We start from the raw sequence: 21,311 nt of genomic DNA, 5'->3' as shown, positions 1-21,311 counted from the left end.
ACTCTACACTGTGAACAGGGCAAATGCCTTCTGGGAAGCTTCTATTCACTGACACACACACACACACACCCCTCACTCCATCCTCTACACCCCTATCCACCCTCCTCCCTCCCTCTTAGTCCACCCAGAGGGTTTTGTTCCTGAAACGGGCAACTTTTTCTTCCCCCCCTCCACTTCTCAGTGTGTGAGCTGTTTTGTTTTGATTCTCTTCAGCCGGATTCCTGAGCGCATTGAAGGATCGGTTGGACCGTCTACAGCATCTCTCCTCATTTTGAAATCATTTATTCGCCCCAGCGTTTTTTGCAGCATCCTCGCACGGTGACGGTGGAGGCGGGTTTCTTCTGTCCCTGAGAGGATTACGAGCATGTGTTAGAAAGAGCGTGTGTGTGTCAGACGTAGAGAGAGAGAGAGAGAGAGAGAGAGAGAGAGAGAGAGCAAACGCGCAAGAAGACGAGAGCGACGGAGTATATTGGTGCATGTGACCGTGGGGAAAGGATGGCTCTGTGGCTCTGAGCTGCCTCGGCTCTCACAGGACGTACTCTCGTAATAAGGAACGAAAGACTGACTGACAAACTCTGCTAACAAGAGAATATTGTTCCCGTCGTGTTTTTCCCAGAGGCTTAACCAAACAGGATTTGCGTGATGCCGGCTGAAGTGAAGCAGGTCAGTTTGGGGATTCACTCTGTTTTTCTGTTTGCAGTTGATTTTCAGGCTTTTAAAATTGCTATTGCTATCATCTCCCTGTTTCCCTCTTAGTTAGAGGTGTTGGATGTGAAGTCATTTCTCAGAGAGATCCTTTCTTTCATATTCATGTTTTGCCGCACGTTGTGTTTTGATTACTCCCGTGGTCACATCCTATGAACTGTCAACACTGAGTATGTCCATCAATTTTTCCCGAAGTCAACCTTTATATGAGTTTAATTCAGATTCAGTTGTGTGTGAGAAGTATGTCTGTCAGTAACATTTGCAGAATTTCAAGTAGCATCTAAAAAGGAATCCTACAGGCTTTGAAGAAGAGAAAGAAAGCCATTTTGATGGTTATATATGTTTAAAGTTCCCAAAGAGAAGCCAAGCTACAAGATTTACTGCTGTGCTTCCTTTTCCCCTCCCTTCCTCCTCATTGCTGGACTCATCAGTGGTCACCAACTATTTGTTTTCTTTGTTTTGGAGCTAACACATCGCCTGGCAAAGCTCTGAGGAGATTAAAGGAATGTGCTTTTATTGGCGTGCGGGGATTTTCTAAAGACGCATTCTCAAAGGAGTGCTGTGTCATCCCATACCGTAAAATAACATGTCAGGTTGTATAGTTAACAAAGCAACAAGCAGTATTTGTGCTCAGATATGTTGCGAGCACTAATGGATTTTTTTTTGAATGGCGTTCTTCTTACAGTCATCTGTTTGCCACCGTTAATCTGTCACAGATGATTGCTAGATAACTGCCACAAGGAGAGGCAGCTGTATGTTTGAGACACGCTAAGCAAAACAAAGTCTGGAGGCGCCAAATTTGTAGCGTCTACGTCCCTGAACCCCTACCTCCACAGGATGGACATTCTTGCCATTCTTTGGGGGTTCGCTTTGCGCTGCATGTAACCTCTGCTAACCTCAGAGCATTCTTTAAGACTGACACCTGCTTCGGTGAGGCCAGACGTGTCACATGAGGGCATGGAGATCAAGGGGCTCTGTTTTCTGCAGAGTGTGTCTGACATGGTTGATGTTGTTGTCTGTCAACTTGGTCGCTGAATAAAGTGTGAAGACACGAGTTCACTAAACATTCACAACGCTTTTCTGAGTGTAGTGTTTCAGCTCGTCTTCTTCAGTAATTAATCACAACTGACCAATTGACCTCTGGGCTTAAAGGGACAGTTGACCCAAAATTTTAATTCTGTCATCTTTACTAATCGTCAAGTTGTTCCAAACTTGTATGACAGGGCTCAACAATAAGGGCTGCCCGATGGCCCGGGGCCAGCGTGAGAGACACTCAGGACAGTAGACAGGATCGTTAGTGAATCCAAAAACTACCTTCTCTACCGTAATCAGCATATTACTTTTACAGTTCCTCTTACCTGATTGGATGCGAGCGCACAATTTTTTTCGTAACCTGGTAAAAACCAGTACAGCAAAGACACGACAACATCAAGTTATAACGCTAAAAGAAAACGTCTGTTTCTAGCGTCTTGAAAGCAGACATTTACGTAGGTAGAAAAGGCGTAGAAAATGATGGGATGTTTTGCAAAGTTTGGCAAGTCAGCCACTTTTTGTTAAATGATTTAGAAGTGCAAACAATACCTGCACATTTTCCATACTGCTCTTTTTGTTTACATAATACTTGGATACTATACTAATACTTAAATATTTAAATTCTAGATTCACAGACATTATTCTTGACATATTATATTTATATTTAAGTATGTGGCTAAAAAATAGCTATTAACTTTTGGCCATAGAACATTTTGGCAGCACAAGTAAAAACCCCAGGACAGTAGAAAAAAATCCTTAGCATTGAACCATGAATGAGTTGCTGTATTCAAGTATAGAATCTATTTTGAAAGATCAAACTTTTGGAATAAGTGGGGACCAGCAACTGTTTATTTGGTTGTTTGGTGAATGTTGGGGTTGTATTTTAACATTTTGAATGAGCCATTATTACATCGGTTGAGATTTTGTTTGGATACAAGCTTAAGGTTGTTTTGGTTTCCAATTAACTTTTACATGTTCAAATACAACTTTGAACTCTGGCGTCAGGAATTTCCACTCAATGGTATCTTTTTTGTATATTTTTTCTAGCTTTGAATGTTATAGTTGAACATAATATTCCTTGTGTTAGAACCTTATATAGAACCTAATATTCCTCAGATCCAAACCTTTTGCCTTCGCATCCATAGGTCACACTTTATTTGGATGGTCTGTTTGTTGAATTTAAGTTATATTGCATTTACATGCCAATTAATTCTCATTAGATTATAAGTAGATTGTTAGGTTGGGGTTAGGGTTAGTGTAAGTTGACATGTACTTGCAAAGTTTCTTGTTATCAGTTAAATGTCTGTTGAAGGAGCAGTATCAACAGACATCAAGCAGACAGTCTACTAATACTCAAATGGACCATCAAAATAAAGTGTTACCCATCCATAATATTGGTTGTTAAGGAAGCCACTCAAACTGTAGGTTCACCATAAATGAGACTTTCAAGAGCTCACACTTAGATATTGCTTGATAATAATTGCAGGTTTGGCAAGCTTTCATGGGAGAGAACCCTCGGTAACACTTTATTTTAATGATCCATTTGAGTATTAGGAGACTGTCTGCTTAACATCTGTTGATACTGCTCCTTTAACAGACATTTAACTGACTATAAGAAACTTTGCAAGTACATGTCAACTTATACTAACACTAACCACAACCCTAAACCCAACCTAACAGTCTACTTAAAATCTAATGAGAATTAGTTGGCATGCAGTTGCAATGTGACTTAAAATCAACAAACAGACCATCAAAATAAAGTATGACTGAACCCTGAGCTTGGAGATAATTGAGTTCAGGGCTCCTGCCTGGTCAATGAGCTTGTAAGGGGGTACGAAATCAGGTAGTTCTCGAAAATTCCCCCTGGAAAAATGGGAGATGGGTTGGATGGGGGATTTTTCAGAAAATGAAGATAAGGGAGTACTTCTAGACAGGCTATTTAAAGTGAGTTTGGAATAATTAGTTTGTGAAACTTCACTTAGCTTTTAATGTATGTTAGTTAATAGATGCCAAATGCTATTTTTATGTACCATAGACAGTACTGACTTTTTTACAGTCCTTCCAGGCTTGAATGCAGACATCTCTGCATTCATCTTCACACATGCTCGAGACTTGAGACCAAATGTAGGAAATGCCTGCAATGTCTCTCCTTAACCGACATGCATTGCGGCCACGTAACAGTGACTCCCAATCCAGCGGAGCTCACCGTCCTCAACCCTCAATTACCATGGGGTGAATCAGCCTGCCCGAGTCTGAGTTAAATATAAACGTCTGATACTTCAGCGGGGAAAAGCAGTGCCATTACTGCAAAAGAGATTTGGCCTCATCAAAAGCAAACCCGTCATCTCTAGACAGAAACATAATTTGTTTCAAAAAACCATTTACATTTCATTTATGCTGAGACTACTGACTTCGACCGCAATTGTACGCTGTTTTCTGATCCCCCAGAGTGCTTATTTTAACTTTCCAGAAGTTATTCGACTCTTTTACGGGGGGAAAATTGGGTGTGCAGACTTTAGTGAACTGTTTTAACCTCCATTAGCTCTGTGGTTCTTTCTATTCCTCTTCATTCACCTTCCTGTCAGGCCTCGCTTTTGTAAAGCCTTGGTCATTCACTGTAGCATGGCATGGATCAGTATTTGAAGACATATAGAGCAGAAGAAGCTGATTGTGACTGTGAATGGCATGGTAAATGTCACTGACCCAAGAGATCTCTGGGTAATTGTGCTGGTGCTCATCCAGGCGCTCTGGTTTTGTTGGGCAGGAGGACATGGTGAAAAGGCTCCAGATGTCCCACTGTAACTGCCTTGCCCAAATCAGGGCATTTCAGAATCTCTGGCATGAAAGAACAAAGACCTGCTCCACCTCTCGAGGCTGAGTGGATGCCAGGGTTTTTGGAAGAGGTGTGATGGCTTTAAGATAACAGCCGGGGCTCGGTAACCACTCATCTCAACTAAGTATCTGATGCCCTTCTGATGCCAAACAGACGGTTGATTTTGGATTAGCAGCCCAAGCCGCACTTGTGCTGGCTCACGGGTACCTGTGTTACGCTGAGCATGCCGTGAAAGCTTGGCATGCTATCAGGACGTCCATCACATCGCGCTGTCCAGTAACCCATTTGGCATGCTACAAGAGTGCCCAATATAGACCTGCCTGCAATTTCTCATGCAATGCAGTGCCGCACCAGCTGACCCTTCCATAACACCCCTGTCAAACTGCCTGCGCTTCTTGGCTGCCCACTCAATCTTATTCAGTCAGGCACCCTCTCAGATGGATGTCTGTTCTCACACTCAGTAAGCTGTTTCCAAAAGCGCTAACGGAGAAGATTGTGTGTTAATGAGCTGAATATTTGTTAGCATGAAGCGTTTAGCCTTTATACCCCTCTATGGGCCTATAATATCATTATATATTCATTTATCTTTTAGAAAGCATTGTGGGCTTGTTTATTCATTGTTAGGCCAAAGCAATGCATTAAGAGTTGTGTCGACAAATTATTATAGGGAAAGTGAGACAAATTATGATTGGTTTCACCTAATTATTGGGTTTATTAATTTGGCAGATCGCTTCGTATCTAAAGGGAGGCAGGCATGAATGTGCATTAGCTAGTTGGAGCATGATAAATTTGACCTAAATATGCATATTGATAAAATATCTTTTTTTTTTTTTTGAGGTCTGATTGATCCAATAAGTATTGTTGTATAAGAGAATGACCCTAATGGAGTTATAATAGAGTATCTTACATTGATGGAATTTTAGGTAATGCAAATATTTTGTGTCATGTTAGTATAAGTTGTTATTTGGGCTGAACAATATATCGTTTGAGCATAGAAATCACAATGTGAGTATCTGCAATAGTCACAGTGCAGGATTAGATTATTTATTAAGGATTAAAAAATAAAGGTATTATTAGTTTTTGTTTACAATTATTTATACAATGATGACCATTTTATTTTATATTTGATTGTAAAATTTCTGTACTTAAACATAAATGCTGTTTATTTATTTATGGTTGTAATGTATGCAGATGCACTGCATAGAAAAAAACGTGATCATCCCAGTCTATGTAAATGAATGATTTATTATTTTTTTTCAAATTTAATTCAAATCGTCATCATCATCATATTGAAATCATCTGGTGAAAATATATGCATATCGCAATATATATTGCAGTAAAACTAAATATTGCAATGTCCGATTTTTCCAATATCGTGCAGGCCTAGTTGTTATATCCATGAAGTTAAACTTCAAATATTAAACAAACTCTGCAGTGTTTAAACCAGGGGTGCCCAAACTTTTTCCTATAAAGGTCCAGAAAGCAAACTTGATTAGGGCTGTGGGCCGAATATATACCAAACAGTATATATTAAATTTGCCATGGGTCATTTTGTAATTTATTTGGTACTATTTAAAAAATAATTAGAAAGCGTTGCTTTATATTATTTTGACTAATGCAGTATCATGTTTAACATTTTATAAAGAACTTATTACATTAAAACATAAACACTCTCATTTATAACACAAGTTTAATGCTGAATACACTAGTCAAGCAAACGGATTTTGCTTGTGCAGTTTGCTGACGATCATTCTCAAAGGCATTTGCACCAACCACCTCCCTATCATTCTCCCTCTTTTCAGATGGGATGAGGGGCCAAATCAAAGGTTACCATGGGCCATCTTTGGCCCGCGGGCCCTACTTTGGGCATCTCTGGTTTAAACAATGAACATGTTATTATAAAGGGATAGTTAATTCTGTCATTGTTTACTACAATAAAATGTTGGAAACCTGTAGCCATTGACATTTGTAGTTTTTTCCCCGCTAAGACTAACAAAGCGCTACTGGTTTCCTGCATTCATCAAAATATTTTTTTTTTTTGTATTCAACATAAAACAGAAACTTTTGAACTATTTGAGGTTGAGTAAATTTTCATTTTTGGGTGATCGATTGCATAAATGGGATGTCCTGATTAATAATTTGTTCCCCTGACCTAATAACTGACCTAGTTATTTTTTTTATTAAGTAACTGCCGATAAAGCGTTTGGGTCAGATGCTTTTCAGTACAATAGCATTCAATCCAATAAACATGTCGACATTTACATACATGTAGATCTGCAAATATGAAAATTCTTAAATACAGTTTTGATTATCAGTTTACAAAATACTATTCAGCTTAATGAACGTTTATAGTGCAACTAGCATAATGTGCAAAAATGGATATCAACATTTCTGCTGTGTTAATATGTAGGCGAGTTGTGCGATTAAACATTCATGTGGAAATGCGTCAAGCAACTGAAGCAGAGCTGGAAGGTAAACAAACAGCAGTTTATTATAAGCCTTTTATCCATAATTTTCTACACAGTTAGCATTCAGAAGGATCATAGAAACGTTATCTGACTAACAACTAGCAGCTAAATGTGTCTGGAAAAATATTCAAAGGCTTTTATTTTTATAAACAGCGCGGATGTTAATCTGAATGTTATGATTGGCTGGAGTAGACGTCTTACGTCAGCGCGTTTTAGTCCTGAACGTGCGTTTTAATCGTGAACACACAGAGCAGCAATCCAGCAAATTATCGATAATGTTAGAACTTCTCTTTCCAGAAAATTGCTGGAATTAATTTATCAGTATTTTAAAAAAAGGCCTGTTCATACATGATCCCTTTCCGGAAAATGCCGGTAATTTTCTGTAAAGGTCTGTATGTGTGAAAGGGGCTAACAATAGCAGGTTTGGCATGCTGTCCTAGGAGAGAACCCTGATCTCAGAGATACTTGAGCCCAGGGCTCTTGCCTGGTCAATGAGCAAGTACGAGATCAGATAGTTCTCGAGGGCTGCCCCTGGTAAAGGAGAAAAAGGGAGAGATGGAGTGATCGGGAGATTCTTCAAAAAAACGATGATAAGGGAGTAAAGCCTTGTTTATACTTCTGTGTTGAGTGATCGGCTTGACCCACGGCACATGCCTTGCCCGTAGTTGTGCATTTATACAGTACTTCTGCGTGCTGTTTGTGTTGCTCTGCAATAACCCTTCCGAAACGCTAGCTGGCAATGAGGTTTTTATGTTCCTCTGTGTTGTTTTTTGCTGGTGTTTTGTTTTTTCTGAATGTTACCTTAATGTAGAAGTAGCTCAAACTCGCTCATTTGAAGGCGGGAACTGGCGGAAGTGCAACAACTTTAATCATAACGTAAACACAAAACTATAGTTTCCATCTGGACCTTTTTCACGGGACTGGACACTTGCAAACACTCGCTCCAACAGGTTTGCGCGGCTCCCGGTCCCACCCACACTTGTCAGCGCTACCAAGCTGACCCATCACAGAACTTGTGCTATGCGTTGTTGCGATGTGTAGTTAAATTTTTTGAGAGGTGCGTGTCAACATCAGCGACAGCCACGACGAGGGCTATGCGTCCACGCTCAGGCTGCGCCGGAGCATATGCGTGCGCTTGACGCAGAAGTATAAACCAGCCTTAATGCTAGACAGGCCAGCCGCAATCAATCATATCACATGGTCAAATAGTTTATAAAACTTCATGAAGTGTATCTGTGTATTGCTTAAGATTTTTTGTTGTCCTTCAAGTCCTCAGAGATTTGGCATTGTCTCTTCTCCACTAAACCATTGCATGGAAACTCAGTCCTCTCTGTCGCACCAACATGCCTTTCCCTTGCTTGTTTGCTCAACCCCAGTGTCCTGTTTATTTGGTAATTTTTCTTTTCCTCCAGCTTGTTAGCTGGACCATCTTCCTGTAGTCCTCTGTTTGCACGGATGCCTGCAAAAAAAAAAAAAAGTAGATTAAAATGATAGCGCCACAACAATCCTGTCAGTAAATACAGAGGGCAGAAGGGGAGACGCTCAGGAACCGGAGACTGTGTTTGTGTGCGTGTGTGTGTGCTGGAGGATAACAGGTGACGACACAGGATTAGCAGGAATAACCCTAGACGGCTATCTCAGATTGCTTGGGTTCTCCTACGTATATCCAGCTCTATCGCATCTCTTTCTCTCTCAACACTGAACAAACAACTGATAAAGAAAAGATCAGCGTGCTTGAAACAAAGAGAGCAAGTCCGAGTTGAGCGGGCAAAGTCAAAGAGTGGGTAAAAGTGCATGTGCAAAGCAGTTTTTGTGTAATTTCTGTTCTAAAGAATAACGGCTGTAATTGGCTGGCAGCCAGCCAGTAAAGCCATAGGAAAGAGGGAAAGGTGCATATGTGACACTTTTGCGGGATCTGCCATGGCAACACGACTAGATGAAGAGCCCTCTGCCCCTGGATCTCATGATTAATGACATTGGGCCCGCTGGATGCTGGCGGACAGCATTGTACCACTGTGTGTTTGCTTTTGTTTCATTAGTTCACTGAGAGACTGGCAATTTTTTTCTGGCCCGTCAACTGAAATACACACATACTCAACACAATCCGGCCTGGCTTGGATGGTCATGGCGGCTCAGGGGAAAAGAGCTCATGACGAATTATCCACATGGGGAAGTGATAGTGACGTTGACTGTGGAATAGATTTTTGTATTTTCAGCTGTGCAGAAATGTTGGTACAACAGGGCTGCTGTTCAGGGAAGATATGCTGTATGTAAACAGCTTTCATGCCAAATCCTCTCAAACACACTGAAGCTGTCGTAACCATCTCGGATTGATAGACTAACTGTCAATCGCTGTCCTTTAGGGGACATTATCCCACTGTTGGCCGCAAGGATCGATTAAGAGCTTTGATGCAAGTTCAGTCCCCCTCTCTCTTTTCCATTACCTCCTTCAGTTCACACTTGTCCTTGTTAAAGTCTTCAGGCTACATCGACGGTAATGCATAGACTGTTTTACGCCCCCTCCTGATAAGGTAAAAAGCCCTGAGGGGGAGGTCATGTCCCTTAAATCCCTCTTCCTTATAGTGTCTGCAATATCTGAATGCTGTAATGGACATCATTGCCCCCCGGGTGAGAGGCGATTTGTGCCACTTTCTGGTCTTTTACATCTGCAGCTTTCTTTAGGAGGTTAATCTAAAAAGTGTACTTGAATAAAAAAGGTTGAGTTTGGGGCTGGAGTATTGATCTTGAGCTCTTTTCTTATAGTATGTTCTGTTCCAGGATCAGCCTTGTTCAGTTCTGTCAGTTTGTGTGAGCACTAAATAGTGAAGATGGTTTCTGGAGGTTGCAGGTTCTCCGTCATGCCATCTGTCTGCGATGCTCCTGTGGGATTAATGATGTCCTCTGACAGCTCTTTAGGGTAGCGCTAATAGTTTGGGGAGGGGTGGCAATTTCCAGGATGTGTTTTTTCTGTATATTCTTGAGACACATGCTGCAAACTTTTATCAATGTTTCGAAGATTTTGACAACAAACTTGGATGCTTTCAAAAAACATCACTCAGAGAGAAGCAGAGATATACTTATAATCTGGTTCATTTGAAAAAGTATTTCTTTTTGGACATTATTTTACAGTTTCTTTATGTTTTTTGTATTCCTCTGGGAACCCAAAGGTAACACATCAAGCAATATGATTGCGATTATTATTATTCTTATTATTATTCTTATTCTTATTATTATTATTCTCTTATTATTACTCACATTTCTGACTGTTTAAAAGGGCAACTATTTTACCCTTTTTTCTATTGTGTCTCCAGAATGTGTCTGTAAAGTTTCAGCTCAAAACACCCATCAGATTATGCCTTTTAGAATGTTGGAATATTCAGCTCTGAACACAATGTAGCTGTTTTTGTTGCCTGTGCCTTTAATGCTTGTTCTCCCCGCCCCACCATTCCCACGTGTCTGTCAGAGTGTGCCTCAATCTCCACCTCACCTGCGTCAGATAAATAGCACAGTGACAGACATGAAGGAAGCAGATCTCACATACCGTTAGTGAGAAATACTATACTAAGAACTTTTCCAATGAGTATATAATGTATTTGTTGTGCAGTTAATTCAAGCCTTTCGATAAGTCACACAAAATGTTGTTACAATGTTAACATGCATACACAGTGCACTATTTAACTTTGCACTGTTTTTGCACTGCAAATGTGACAGTATACACAATAATATCCACTGTTGTATGGATATCCTTTATGTTAATGTACAAAATTAACCTGGTTTAACATTCACAAACCGGGATTGAAGCATCTTATTTTTTAATTGTACTGACATGCGGCTGTGGTGATAAAGTAAAGACGGTAAAATCACTGTAATTCATAACAAAAATGCACTGTTTTAAAAACGTTTAAAACTTCCCTACACAAATCGATTAAAAGTTAGTGGTTTTTACAAATTTAAGTGGATTGAACATAAAACAATTAAGTTGTCCCAAAAAGCTTCAACAATTGTACTGTTTCAATACATTTTAAACAGGTAGTTTGAACAAGCAGCAAAAATAATTCTTTAAATGTGATGCTACAGTATGATAAATATCTGAACACTGATGTTAGAGATGAGGGCAAACTTCTGGAGAGTGATGTTCTTCAACATTGTTAACAGGGTGTCCGCGGCATCTTAAAAAGTATTAAAAGTTGATAAATAAATTATAAGAAAATTAAGGCCCTTAAAAGGTATTAAAAAGTCTTTATCACATTTTTACGAGGTCTTAAACTTTATTCAAGCATTGTCCAAAGTGTTTGACTCCAAAAAAGCATGAATATATTTATTTTCCTCCTAATATTAACAATGGCTTGCTCGATCCACGCAATTGGTTTGTCTAGCCAAGCTCTTCTGTCCGGGTGATGTCACGTAATTTGCAACAAACACGGGAAGATGGTGTGACGCTCTCCACATGTAGCAAAACCATAGAGCAAAACAGACGGTAAAACTGGAAAATGTAAGTTTGCGTACTCCAGGTTGGAGAAAGCCGAGTTTAAACAGTGGCTGAAGCCTGTCACTGGAAAACAACTGGGTAACTTATTCTTTCAAGCTTTGTTTCTTCCGAGCTTATCTGAGTTCTGTTGCATGGTTGTGCTCCATTGATTTATTTAACTACAACTGTTTATTAACAACTGTTTATTATCAACTGTTTGATACTAATTAGAACTTGAAGTGGCCATGAGGTCTTAAAATATTCCAAGAAGGTCTTTAAAAAGTCTTAAAAAGGTATTGAAATTACCTTTAGGATTTCTGCATATACCCTGGTTAAACAGTCTTACAGTCTTGATTCAGTCCAGAGAAGTTTTTCAACAGTCACAGAAACAATAGCTTTAAACAATGGTGCGGTGCAGATCTACAGGGGGGGAAGCTGTCATATGCTGTTAGCTGCATTTGCTCAGTATTGTTACTCATGTCATTGATTTCTGCTGTAGATGTGCGAGCCGTTTGTTCTCACTGGGGTTCACAAGGAACAATAGTGCAAGGCACAGCGTTGAGGCAAGGTTGTTTAATGAACCCTGACTAGATATGCACTTCTGACCAATGTTGGCGGGCGAACTGCTGTTCTCTTATTTGTTCATTCAGCAGGCTTTTTCATTAGACTTTCAATACTGTTGCTCATACTTTATCTAAATATTAAACTTCAGCTCGGGTTGTTCTGTGGACATAATGGGATGTTAGATGGGATGTGTGCTATTATGTAGCTCAGCAGATTATTAAACGGGCAAAAAAGCTATGTGTGTAGCCATATAAAGACTTGTGGGTAGGATCCCTTGATCTATGTGACCACCCAGAAGGACAGAGCAACCGATTGATTTTTAGATTCATAATTGTGGAAACTAATAAGTATGCACCAATATATAGTGCATCTGGAAAGTATTCACAGCGCTTCGCTTTTTTAACATTTTTTTATGTTACAGCCTTATTCCAAAATGGATTAAATTCATTTATTTCTACACTCAATACCCCATAATGACAATGTGAAAAAAGATTTTATGAAATTGTTGCAAATTTATTAAAAAATAATAAACCTGAAAAATCACATGTACATAAGTATTCATAGTCTTTGCAGTGAAGCTCTGAATTGAGCTGAGGTACATTCTGTTTCCACTGATCATTCTTGAGATGTTTCAGCAGCTTAATTGGAGTTCACCTGTGGTAAATTCAGTTGATTGGACATGATTAAAAAGGCATACACCTGTCTGTATAAGGTCCCAGGGTTGACAGTGCATGTCAAAGCACAAACCAAGCATGAAGACAAAGGAATTGTCTGTAGACCGGACAGGATTGTCTCAAGGCACTAGAGCTGGCCGGCCATCTAAGCTGAGTGATCAGGGGAGAAGGGCCTTAGTCAGGGAGGTGATCAATAACCCGATGGTCACTTTGTTTGAGCTCCAGCATTCTTCTGTGGAAAGAGGAGAACCTTAAAGTAGGACAACCATCTGTGCAGCAATCCACTAATCAGGCCTGTATGGTAGAGTGGCCAGATGGAAGCCACTCCACGCCTGGAATTTGCCAAAAGTCACCTGAAAGACTCTCAGACCATAAGAAACAAAATTCTCTGGCCTGATGAGACTAAAATTGAACTTTTTGGAGTGAATGCCAGGCGTTACGTTTGGAGAAAATCAGGCACCGCTCATCAACAGGCTAATACCATCCCTACAGTGAAGCAGGGTGGTGGCAGCATCATGCTGTGGGGATGTTTTTTAACAGCAAGAACTGGAAGACTAGTTAGGATAGAGGGAAAGATGAATGCAGCACTGTACAGAGCCATTCTGACTATTCAATTCAATTCAATTCACCTTTATTTGTATAGCGCTTATACAATGTAGATTGTGTCAAAGCAGCTTCACATAAAAGGTAACAGTAAATAGGAACAGTGTAGTTCAGTTTGTAGTGTTTAAGTTCAGTTCAGTTGAGCTCAGTTCAGTGTGGTTTAATAATCACTACTGAGAGTCCAAATACTGAAGAGCAAATCCAACGATGCGCAGCTCTACAGATCCCGAACCATGCAAGCCAGTGGCGACAGCGGAGAGGGAAAAAAACTTCACTAAAGGTGGAAGTGAAGAAAAAAAACTTGAGAGAAACCAGGCTCAGTTGGGCACGACCATTTTAATTTCTCCGCTGGCCAAACGTCTTGTGCAAAGCTGCAGTCTTAGTGGCGGAGGCTGGAAGCTGGCCTCAGTGAAGACTCGTCTGTCTCTGGAGCGTCACAGGAATGAGTCTCATGTTCTCCACTCTTCCATGACCATCACAGTAGCTGCTCAGGATTCGGCCAGGTCCAGGATATAAAAAACCTTGGGATCATCTCGTCGTTGGTCTTGGATCGAATCAGTGACTCTGCATAGTCTGAGGGCCTCGGGAAGAGTATCCCCAGGTGGAAATGGAGAATAAAGAAAATAATTAGCGTAGCTGATGTTCACAGTGTATATCAACAAGATGCGTAACCTGTGTGGAAGCCCCCTAAGTGGTGCACTAAGTGTATGCTTTACTGAACAGATAGGTCTTTAATCTAGTTTTGAATTGGGAGACTAAAAATCTGCTTCAGAGCACTCTTGACCACAGACTGGGGTGACGGTACATCTTCCAGCAGGACAATGACCCAAAGCACACCACCAAAATATCAATGGGGTGGCTTCACAATAACTTGGTGAATGTCTTCGAGTGGCCCAGCCAGAGCCCAAATCTAAATCCTATTGAACATCTCTGGAGAGATCTGAAAATGTACACCATCGCTTCCCATCCAACCTGATAGAGCTTGAGAGGTACTGCAAAGAGGAATGGGCAAAAATTCCCAAAGACAGATGTGCCAAGCTTGTGGCATAATTTGCAAAAAGACTTCAGGCTGTAATTGCTGCCAAAGGTGCATCAAAAAAGTATTGAGCAAAGGCTGTGAATACTTATGTACATATAATTTTTCAGCTTTTTTATTTTTAATAAATTTGCAACAATTTCAGAAAATCTTTTTTTTTGTCATAATGGGGTATTGTGTGTAGAATTTTGAGGAAATAAATGAATTTAATCCATATTGGAATAAGGCTGTAACATAAAAAATGTGGAAAAAGTGAAGGGCTATGAATACTTTGGGGATGCACTGTATGTAACGCATATTTATGAGTTATTGTTGTTATTATTGTTCATTGTTGACAGTTATTTGCAATAATTGTAGTGCAGTTTAAAGTTCACATACATTTTGCCATCCAATTAATATTTAATAATTTAATTTAATTTAATTTAATTTAATTCAATTTAATTTAATTTAATTTAATTTAATTTAATTTAATTTAATTTAATTTAATTTAATTTAATTTAATTTAATTTAATTTAATTTAATTTAATTTAATAAATCATCTGGGTCTCTTTCTATTATGAATGTATCTATGTAACAATTTTTTTGTATAGCTTTGTTTCTTTTATTTTGGATGCGATTAATCGCAATTAATCTTTGTCCAGCACTAATTATTATATTGTGAACAGTTTCCAGTTTCAAAAAAAGTATTAAGCTTAAATGATGAGGGACATAAACAAAACATAATTAAACCGTTAATCAGAATGTGTACGACAGTTAATCATCAGCACAAAATTCATCATAGTGACAGGCCTAGTATTCAATTAATTTCCCCAGACAAAAATATTTATATTATACAATAAAAGACTTCTTGCCGTTAATTAATAAGTAATCTCCCTTTTAATAGTTTTAATAGGTTTTAAATTGATCAAATGAATTGGTTGATCTCTAATCACAAATCTTTTTGTTTGTGTTTTGTAAATGTATGTTTAATTTAATTTCATCAGTTCCTTTGGTTTGTTTTTATGTTTAGTTTTGGTTTCCTTGGTATCTGATGTCCTAATTTGTTTTTGTGATTTATATTTGATTTGAATCTGCCTCTCATTAAGTTTATATTGTATGTACTCTCTGCTGAGAGCTGTCTATATCGGGGGTTTACAAAGTCTCAATTTAAAGGTCCAAATATGAATTTTAATCCGTGTTAAAGTCCGGAAAAATTGCTTGTAACAAAACCTGATTTTAATAAACATGCACATACATCCACTATTTATAAAATTAGATGCCTTTTTTGATTTAAAAATACATTAACAGCAAGTGCAAAACTAGCAAAATAGCAAGTGACACTTAATTTAAGTGTCAGCAATTTTAAAACACAGCCAGAGGAAGGTCAAAAGTAATAAGGTCCAAAATATAGTGCTGTCTAAATTGAGAAATTACACTTTATATATTCATCAACTGCCTAAAGTTTTTACATTTTTTTTCTTTACCAGTTCTTTTCCACTGCACAACTCCTAATATATCATTATAACAAATCAAACAGAATAGTTTTGTTCTGGATTTTGTGCTGGATTCTCTCCATCCAATCATTTTTGAATACTCAAATGTTCTTTATCAAATTTTCTTTTCTAACAGCTGACAATGTTGAAGCGGTGAAAAGTGTTGCTCCATCCGCTTGTTAAGTGTGACATCATGTGAAGCGGCTTCCAAGCGCCATATCAAACTGTACGAGGACACTCAACAAATGGTAACAATAAATGTTTACAAACAAAGCAATGTAATACTTTTGAAAATCACGCAATAAATATGTCCAGGCCTAAAATCCAATGTCCTGGCCAATCATTGATAAAATCAGTAATAGTGAAACTGTGCATATTATTATTACTATAAAAAGTATATTACTGCCTTAAGTCAGTGACTTCAGCTGTAATTCAAAGTAATAATAAATAAGTAAATAAATAGCCTAAATGAAAAGAACAAAAGGGACCAAAATCAGTCACCAGGTTTGGTGCCCCACTATGGGATTAAAATGCCCCCCAGTTATGACATCCTGGCACTGTACCTGCCATGATATTATATAAAATTCACTTTAATGTGTGATATGACTAAAAATTGGTCATTAACAATTATTTTCTCAATTCAAATGATCCAGAAACAGTATTTCATACGTTAGAAATGCAATTTAAAAATATGAAGAGAATGGGATTGAATTCCTTCCAGGTCTGGATCCATACTTTAAGAAGCCCTGGTCTTTACATTGCTAGTTAACTCCCTGCAATCTTCTTTATGGATTTATCATCTGCTTCTATTGGATTCTCCGGCATTGTGTGATCAACTCTTACATTCTCTTGTTTTCAAATTTCATATGATTTACTTAACAGGTTCTGATGTGCAACACGTTTTGCTTGTTTGTATGAAAAAGGTGGGTGGCATGAGAACTTTCATCTCAGCTTGAAGCTTCACACGTTGAAATGACACCGAGTAAAAAGCCTCAGATGAAAGAAAGTCAGTGCCATGTATAACAAGCATCCTCTCAACAGGACAGATCGCCCCTTCCACCTCACCATATGAGCTTCCAATTTCTCCACTTGATTGTTTAGGGCCTTCAAAACCCGCTTTGATCGCAGAGAGGTATGTTTTGTTTTACTCTCAGCCCATTGTTTGTGGTAACCCACAGCAAAGGCAAGCCAGTCCGCTCGCTCGCCTGTCCAAAATTAAAGGTTGAGAATGTGCTTTGTTTGCGTCTGGAGTTTATATGAGGATGGAGAAGGGCTTGGAGTGAGGGTTTAGTGTGGATTTGTCAAGCACGGAGTTCAAGAGGCAAACAGCAATATTTTTCCTTCAAAATGCAGCGTGAGCAAGATCAAGGCCGTGCTGAAGTTCTGAAAAAAAAAAAGTCGAGTTCATGGACCTTCAGTTTCTCTCCATCGCGCTCTAGCACAGAAAGCCTAATCCAGTAAGACGGCTCTCAGCCAGTCCTTCTTCTACATCTGCTCTCTCTCTCTCAAGGTAAGCCATATTGGTTTGCAATAGCAAAGTCTTAAAGAGTATAATCCATTCTTGTGCGCCTCCACCCCCTGCCTCAACACATATTAAAGGCAGTTTTCCGTTAGAGGCTGTTTGGAGCTTAATTGAGGCCATAAACTGTGGTAATGCCGGTGTGGAGGGACAGCATGAGCCACCTCTTGTGCTCATCGTGCCCTGCATTAGTCGCGCTTGATTCAGTGTCGTAAGGCACTTGGGAGGCTCATCTCTTCCTTCATGTTGTTTCCACAATATAAAAACACTTATATGACTTATATAACACAGATATGTTTTATATAACATAATATCATTTTGTAAGTCTAGAGTTATTATAGAAATGAAATAAAAGAAGTTAACAAAGTGTAATAAAACAACAAAAAAGATTATAAACTATATAAGAAATGTATATTATATATTATAGTTCAATAAGCATATACAACTATATATATATATATATATATATATATATATATATATATATATATATATAAATATATATATATATATATATATATATATATATATATATATATATATATATATATATATATATATATATATATATATATATATATATAGTTTATATTATAGTTAACATTTATATTACATATATTACTATTTATCAGTATAAAAATATTAAATAACAAAATAATATGTGTGTGTATGTGTGTATATATATATATATATATATATATATATATATATATATATATATATATATATACAGGGTGGGCCATTTATATGGATACACCTTAAAATGGGAATAGTTGGTGATATTAAGGTCCTGTTTGTGGCACATTAGTATATGTGAGGGGGCTTGTAAATAACTCATGAAAGAATAAAGTTACTTTAAAACCAATCACACCATTGTTTTTTCTTGTGAAATTCCCAATAAGTTTGTTAAGGTGAATCAATATAAATGGCCCACCCTGTATATATAATAAACACACAGTTTATGATGCTTTTTATATTAGTTCATTTATTTTTGTTATATTTTACTAAATGGTAAAGTGCCAAATGGTTATTTTACTTTAGAAATCAAGAAACATTTATTTGTTGTTTAAGCTTTTTTGAACATTTTTTTAAAGACAATTTGTGTAAAGGTTCCAAAGAACAGCATTTATTTCAAATATAAATGTTTGTATCATAAAGAAGGTCTTGTCATCTGTTTATTGTCTTTTTAATAAATCAAAGTATGCATTTATTTAGAAAAGAGAAACACAGTGTGTGTATTGGAAATATAACAGCCCTTAAAGACAGTATCATCTGTTCTGAAATGGCCTTTTGAGAGTCTTTTCATCATACTTGCTTTGGTCTGCTCAGTCCACTTCTCTGAAAAGAGCACACTGTCCAAGCACCCACTATATAATCATTCAAAAAGTACAAGTCCATTTTTGAAGCATCTTATTCGGAAATCCGTATTACATAGAGTATTCAGGTGTAATCATGGCCAATACATAAAGGACATATCATTCCTTTGATTAGACCGAAGAGAGAGAAACCTCTTTTGGAGCGGCTGGAATAAATGTAAAGCTAATGAGGATGAATAATGGATGCGGTTGAAGAGGGCAGAGGAACGTGCTACACCTCTGCTGAGATACAGACTGTCCCAGCAGGTTTTCCTTTCCCCACTGGCGGCCTGCGCTAAACGATTACTGCTGTCAGAAAGGCCCTTCTGATTGGTGCAATGTACATGGGCACTTGGGAGATTTGCATTACATTGTAATCTGAGGTTAATGGTTATTTTCGGGAATAACTACACTGACCCACTTGATGTAGCATCGTTGCCTATAGCAGATGCACCATATAGGCAATAACCATCAATTGGAATTGTAAATCACAAATTAGAGATTGATTATTAACTGCAAGATTGAATTTAAATTGATTGGTTTGGATTGGTTTGAATTTGCAATTGATTGGTCAAAGTGTTGGATTGGTCAAAGGAAATACACTGTATACCTTCTGCCATTTTTGTCATACTTTTCTACAGTGGTCTTTGTGGTGATTGTTACCAATAGTTTAGTTCAACATCTTGAAGGTTTTCTGTGGTGTTGCTTAGTGGTTAACAGTGCCTGGACTGGCTTTAGGTCAAACCGCCCACTGAAAAAATTGATTCAAAGATGATTTCTTGGAGTTACAATTTTTTTAGCTGGTTGTAAACAATATATCTGGGCTGAATTTAAATAAAGTTGAACATTACTTAATTTAATTAGTTTGTTTAAATTCATTCATTCATTTACTTTTCAGCTTAGTCCCTTTATTAATCTGCGGTCGCCACTTATCCAGTATATGTTTTATGCAGCAGACACCCTTCCAGCTGCAACCTATCACTGGGAAACATCCGTACCCACTCATTCACACACATACACTACGGACAGTTTAGCTTACCTAATTCACCTGTACTACAAATCTTTGGACTGTGGGGGAAACCGGAGCTCCCGGAGGAGACCCATGCAAACACGGGGAGAACATGCAAACACAGAACCAGCCGAGGCATGAACCAGCGACCTTCTTGCTGTGAGGCGATCGTGCTACTTACTACGCCACTGTGCAGTCTAGTTTGTTTAAATTCAAGACATAAATTGTTTGCAACAATTTTGCAGATATATATTTTTTTCGGTGTACAGTGATAGTCCACCCAAAGACAAACACTCATTTACTCAGTAGGGGAGAGCGGGATGAAAGTAATATGGGACAAAAGTAACAAAGCGATTTTTCTCTAAGCCCTGATAACATTTGCTTTCCAGGAGATGACAGCACATTCAGCTTGCAACCCTTGATGGAGCTGCCAAATATCACCTGATTTTGGGTCTGTGTGCCGTGATCAGCTCCAAATTTCTGTTGCAAAAAGTAGATTGTAGCGATTCTTTTTTTTTCTTATTACAAGTTTTGTTCTCTTTTTACATGCATCACAGTAATGATCAATCTACAGGTTATTTAGTGCTATAACACATTCTTAGGGTTGCAATCTCGTTCCTGTGGGGACAACAGTAACTCTGTTATTTACGTCCCACTGTTAATATGCATACCTTATTTTTCACTTCCACGTTAGAGTTTGCAGTATTTTGATTGATATGTTTTATAAAAGTAATGCTAATAATGATAAAAAATATATATAAAAATTGTAGAAAATTCTTACATTTTGCATTGTTGGATTGCTTTTGAAACATTTGATGGAACTGAAATATAAAACGAAAATGCAGTTTAATATCTTTTGCAAAAATAAAGGACAAAATATGTTTGCAGTTAACATGAACAAGTCATAGTCAGATATATTTTAAATAAACAAGCGAAAATCAGTTAATCTACCAAATATTGTTGTGTTATTTTTGACCCAGCCATGTGCTGTCCTTACTGATGGGGTCAAAAGTAACGGCGTGCAATTTATGCTGATTTAAGTGAAATTATTTTGAAGTTGTTCTACATTTTTTCAAAATACCACCCTATATTGATACACCACAGTTATGAGTTATTAATATATTTCTGTCTAAAAAATTATCTTTTAAAAATAGTTTTTTATGAAAAACTGTACTTTCGTCCTCACTCTCCCCTAGTCATTGGCTTTATTTGTTTTTTCTTAAATGAAAGTCAATGGTTGCCGGTTTACAAAATTATTCAAAATATCCTTTTGTGTTCAACTGAAAAAAACTCATAAACGTTTGGAACCACTTGAGGGTGAGTACATGGTGAGTAAAATGGGTCAATAGGGTGCTTGTGCTGTTTGTGTTTAAAGTTTTGATAACATTATTAAATATTCCAATATTTATTTTGTTTTTTAAATTATTCAGAAACTTTCTGCTCCATCATTTAAAAAAAGTAAATCCCAAAATAAAGAACACATCGCGAATGACACGTTCTATGGTAAGAGGGGAATGTAATGTCCCTAGACGTAAGACCTCTGTTGGTCAATCTTCTTTTATTTATAAAGCCA

The 21,311-nt window shown here is 37.9% G+C and overlaps 1 protein-coding gene across 5 annotated transcripts in view; it reads left to right on the top strand.

Annotated features, from left to right (window-relative positions):
* arvcfb (ARVCF delta catenin family member b) overlaps positions 1-21,311 on the top strand; it is a 430,881-nt gene that overhangs the window by 199,664 nt on the left and 209,906 nt on the right. The window contains exon 1 of one of the 5 annotated variants that reach the window (XM_056457814.1): positions 14-663. The exons of the other annotated variants lie outside the window; for them this stretch is intronic. Coding sequence (XP_056313789.1) covers positions 643-663 — 21 coding nt within the window. The 5' untranslated portion in view covers positions 14-642. Of the gene's footprint in view, positions 1-13; positions 664-21,311 lie in introns of those variants that run through there. 5 annotated transcript variants of the gene reach the window in all.

The sequence above is a fragment of the Danio aesculapii genome, chromosome 5 (assembly GCF_903798145.1).
Source record: "Danio aesculapii chromosome 5, fDanAes4.1, whole genome shotgun sequence".
Classification (NCBI taxonomy): domain Eukaryota; kingdom Metazoa; phylum Chordata; class Actinopteri; order Cypriniformes; family Danionidae; genus Danio; species Danio aesculapii.
This window is presented reverse-complemented; position numbering and strand designations above follow the sequence as displayed.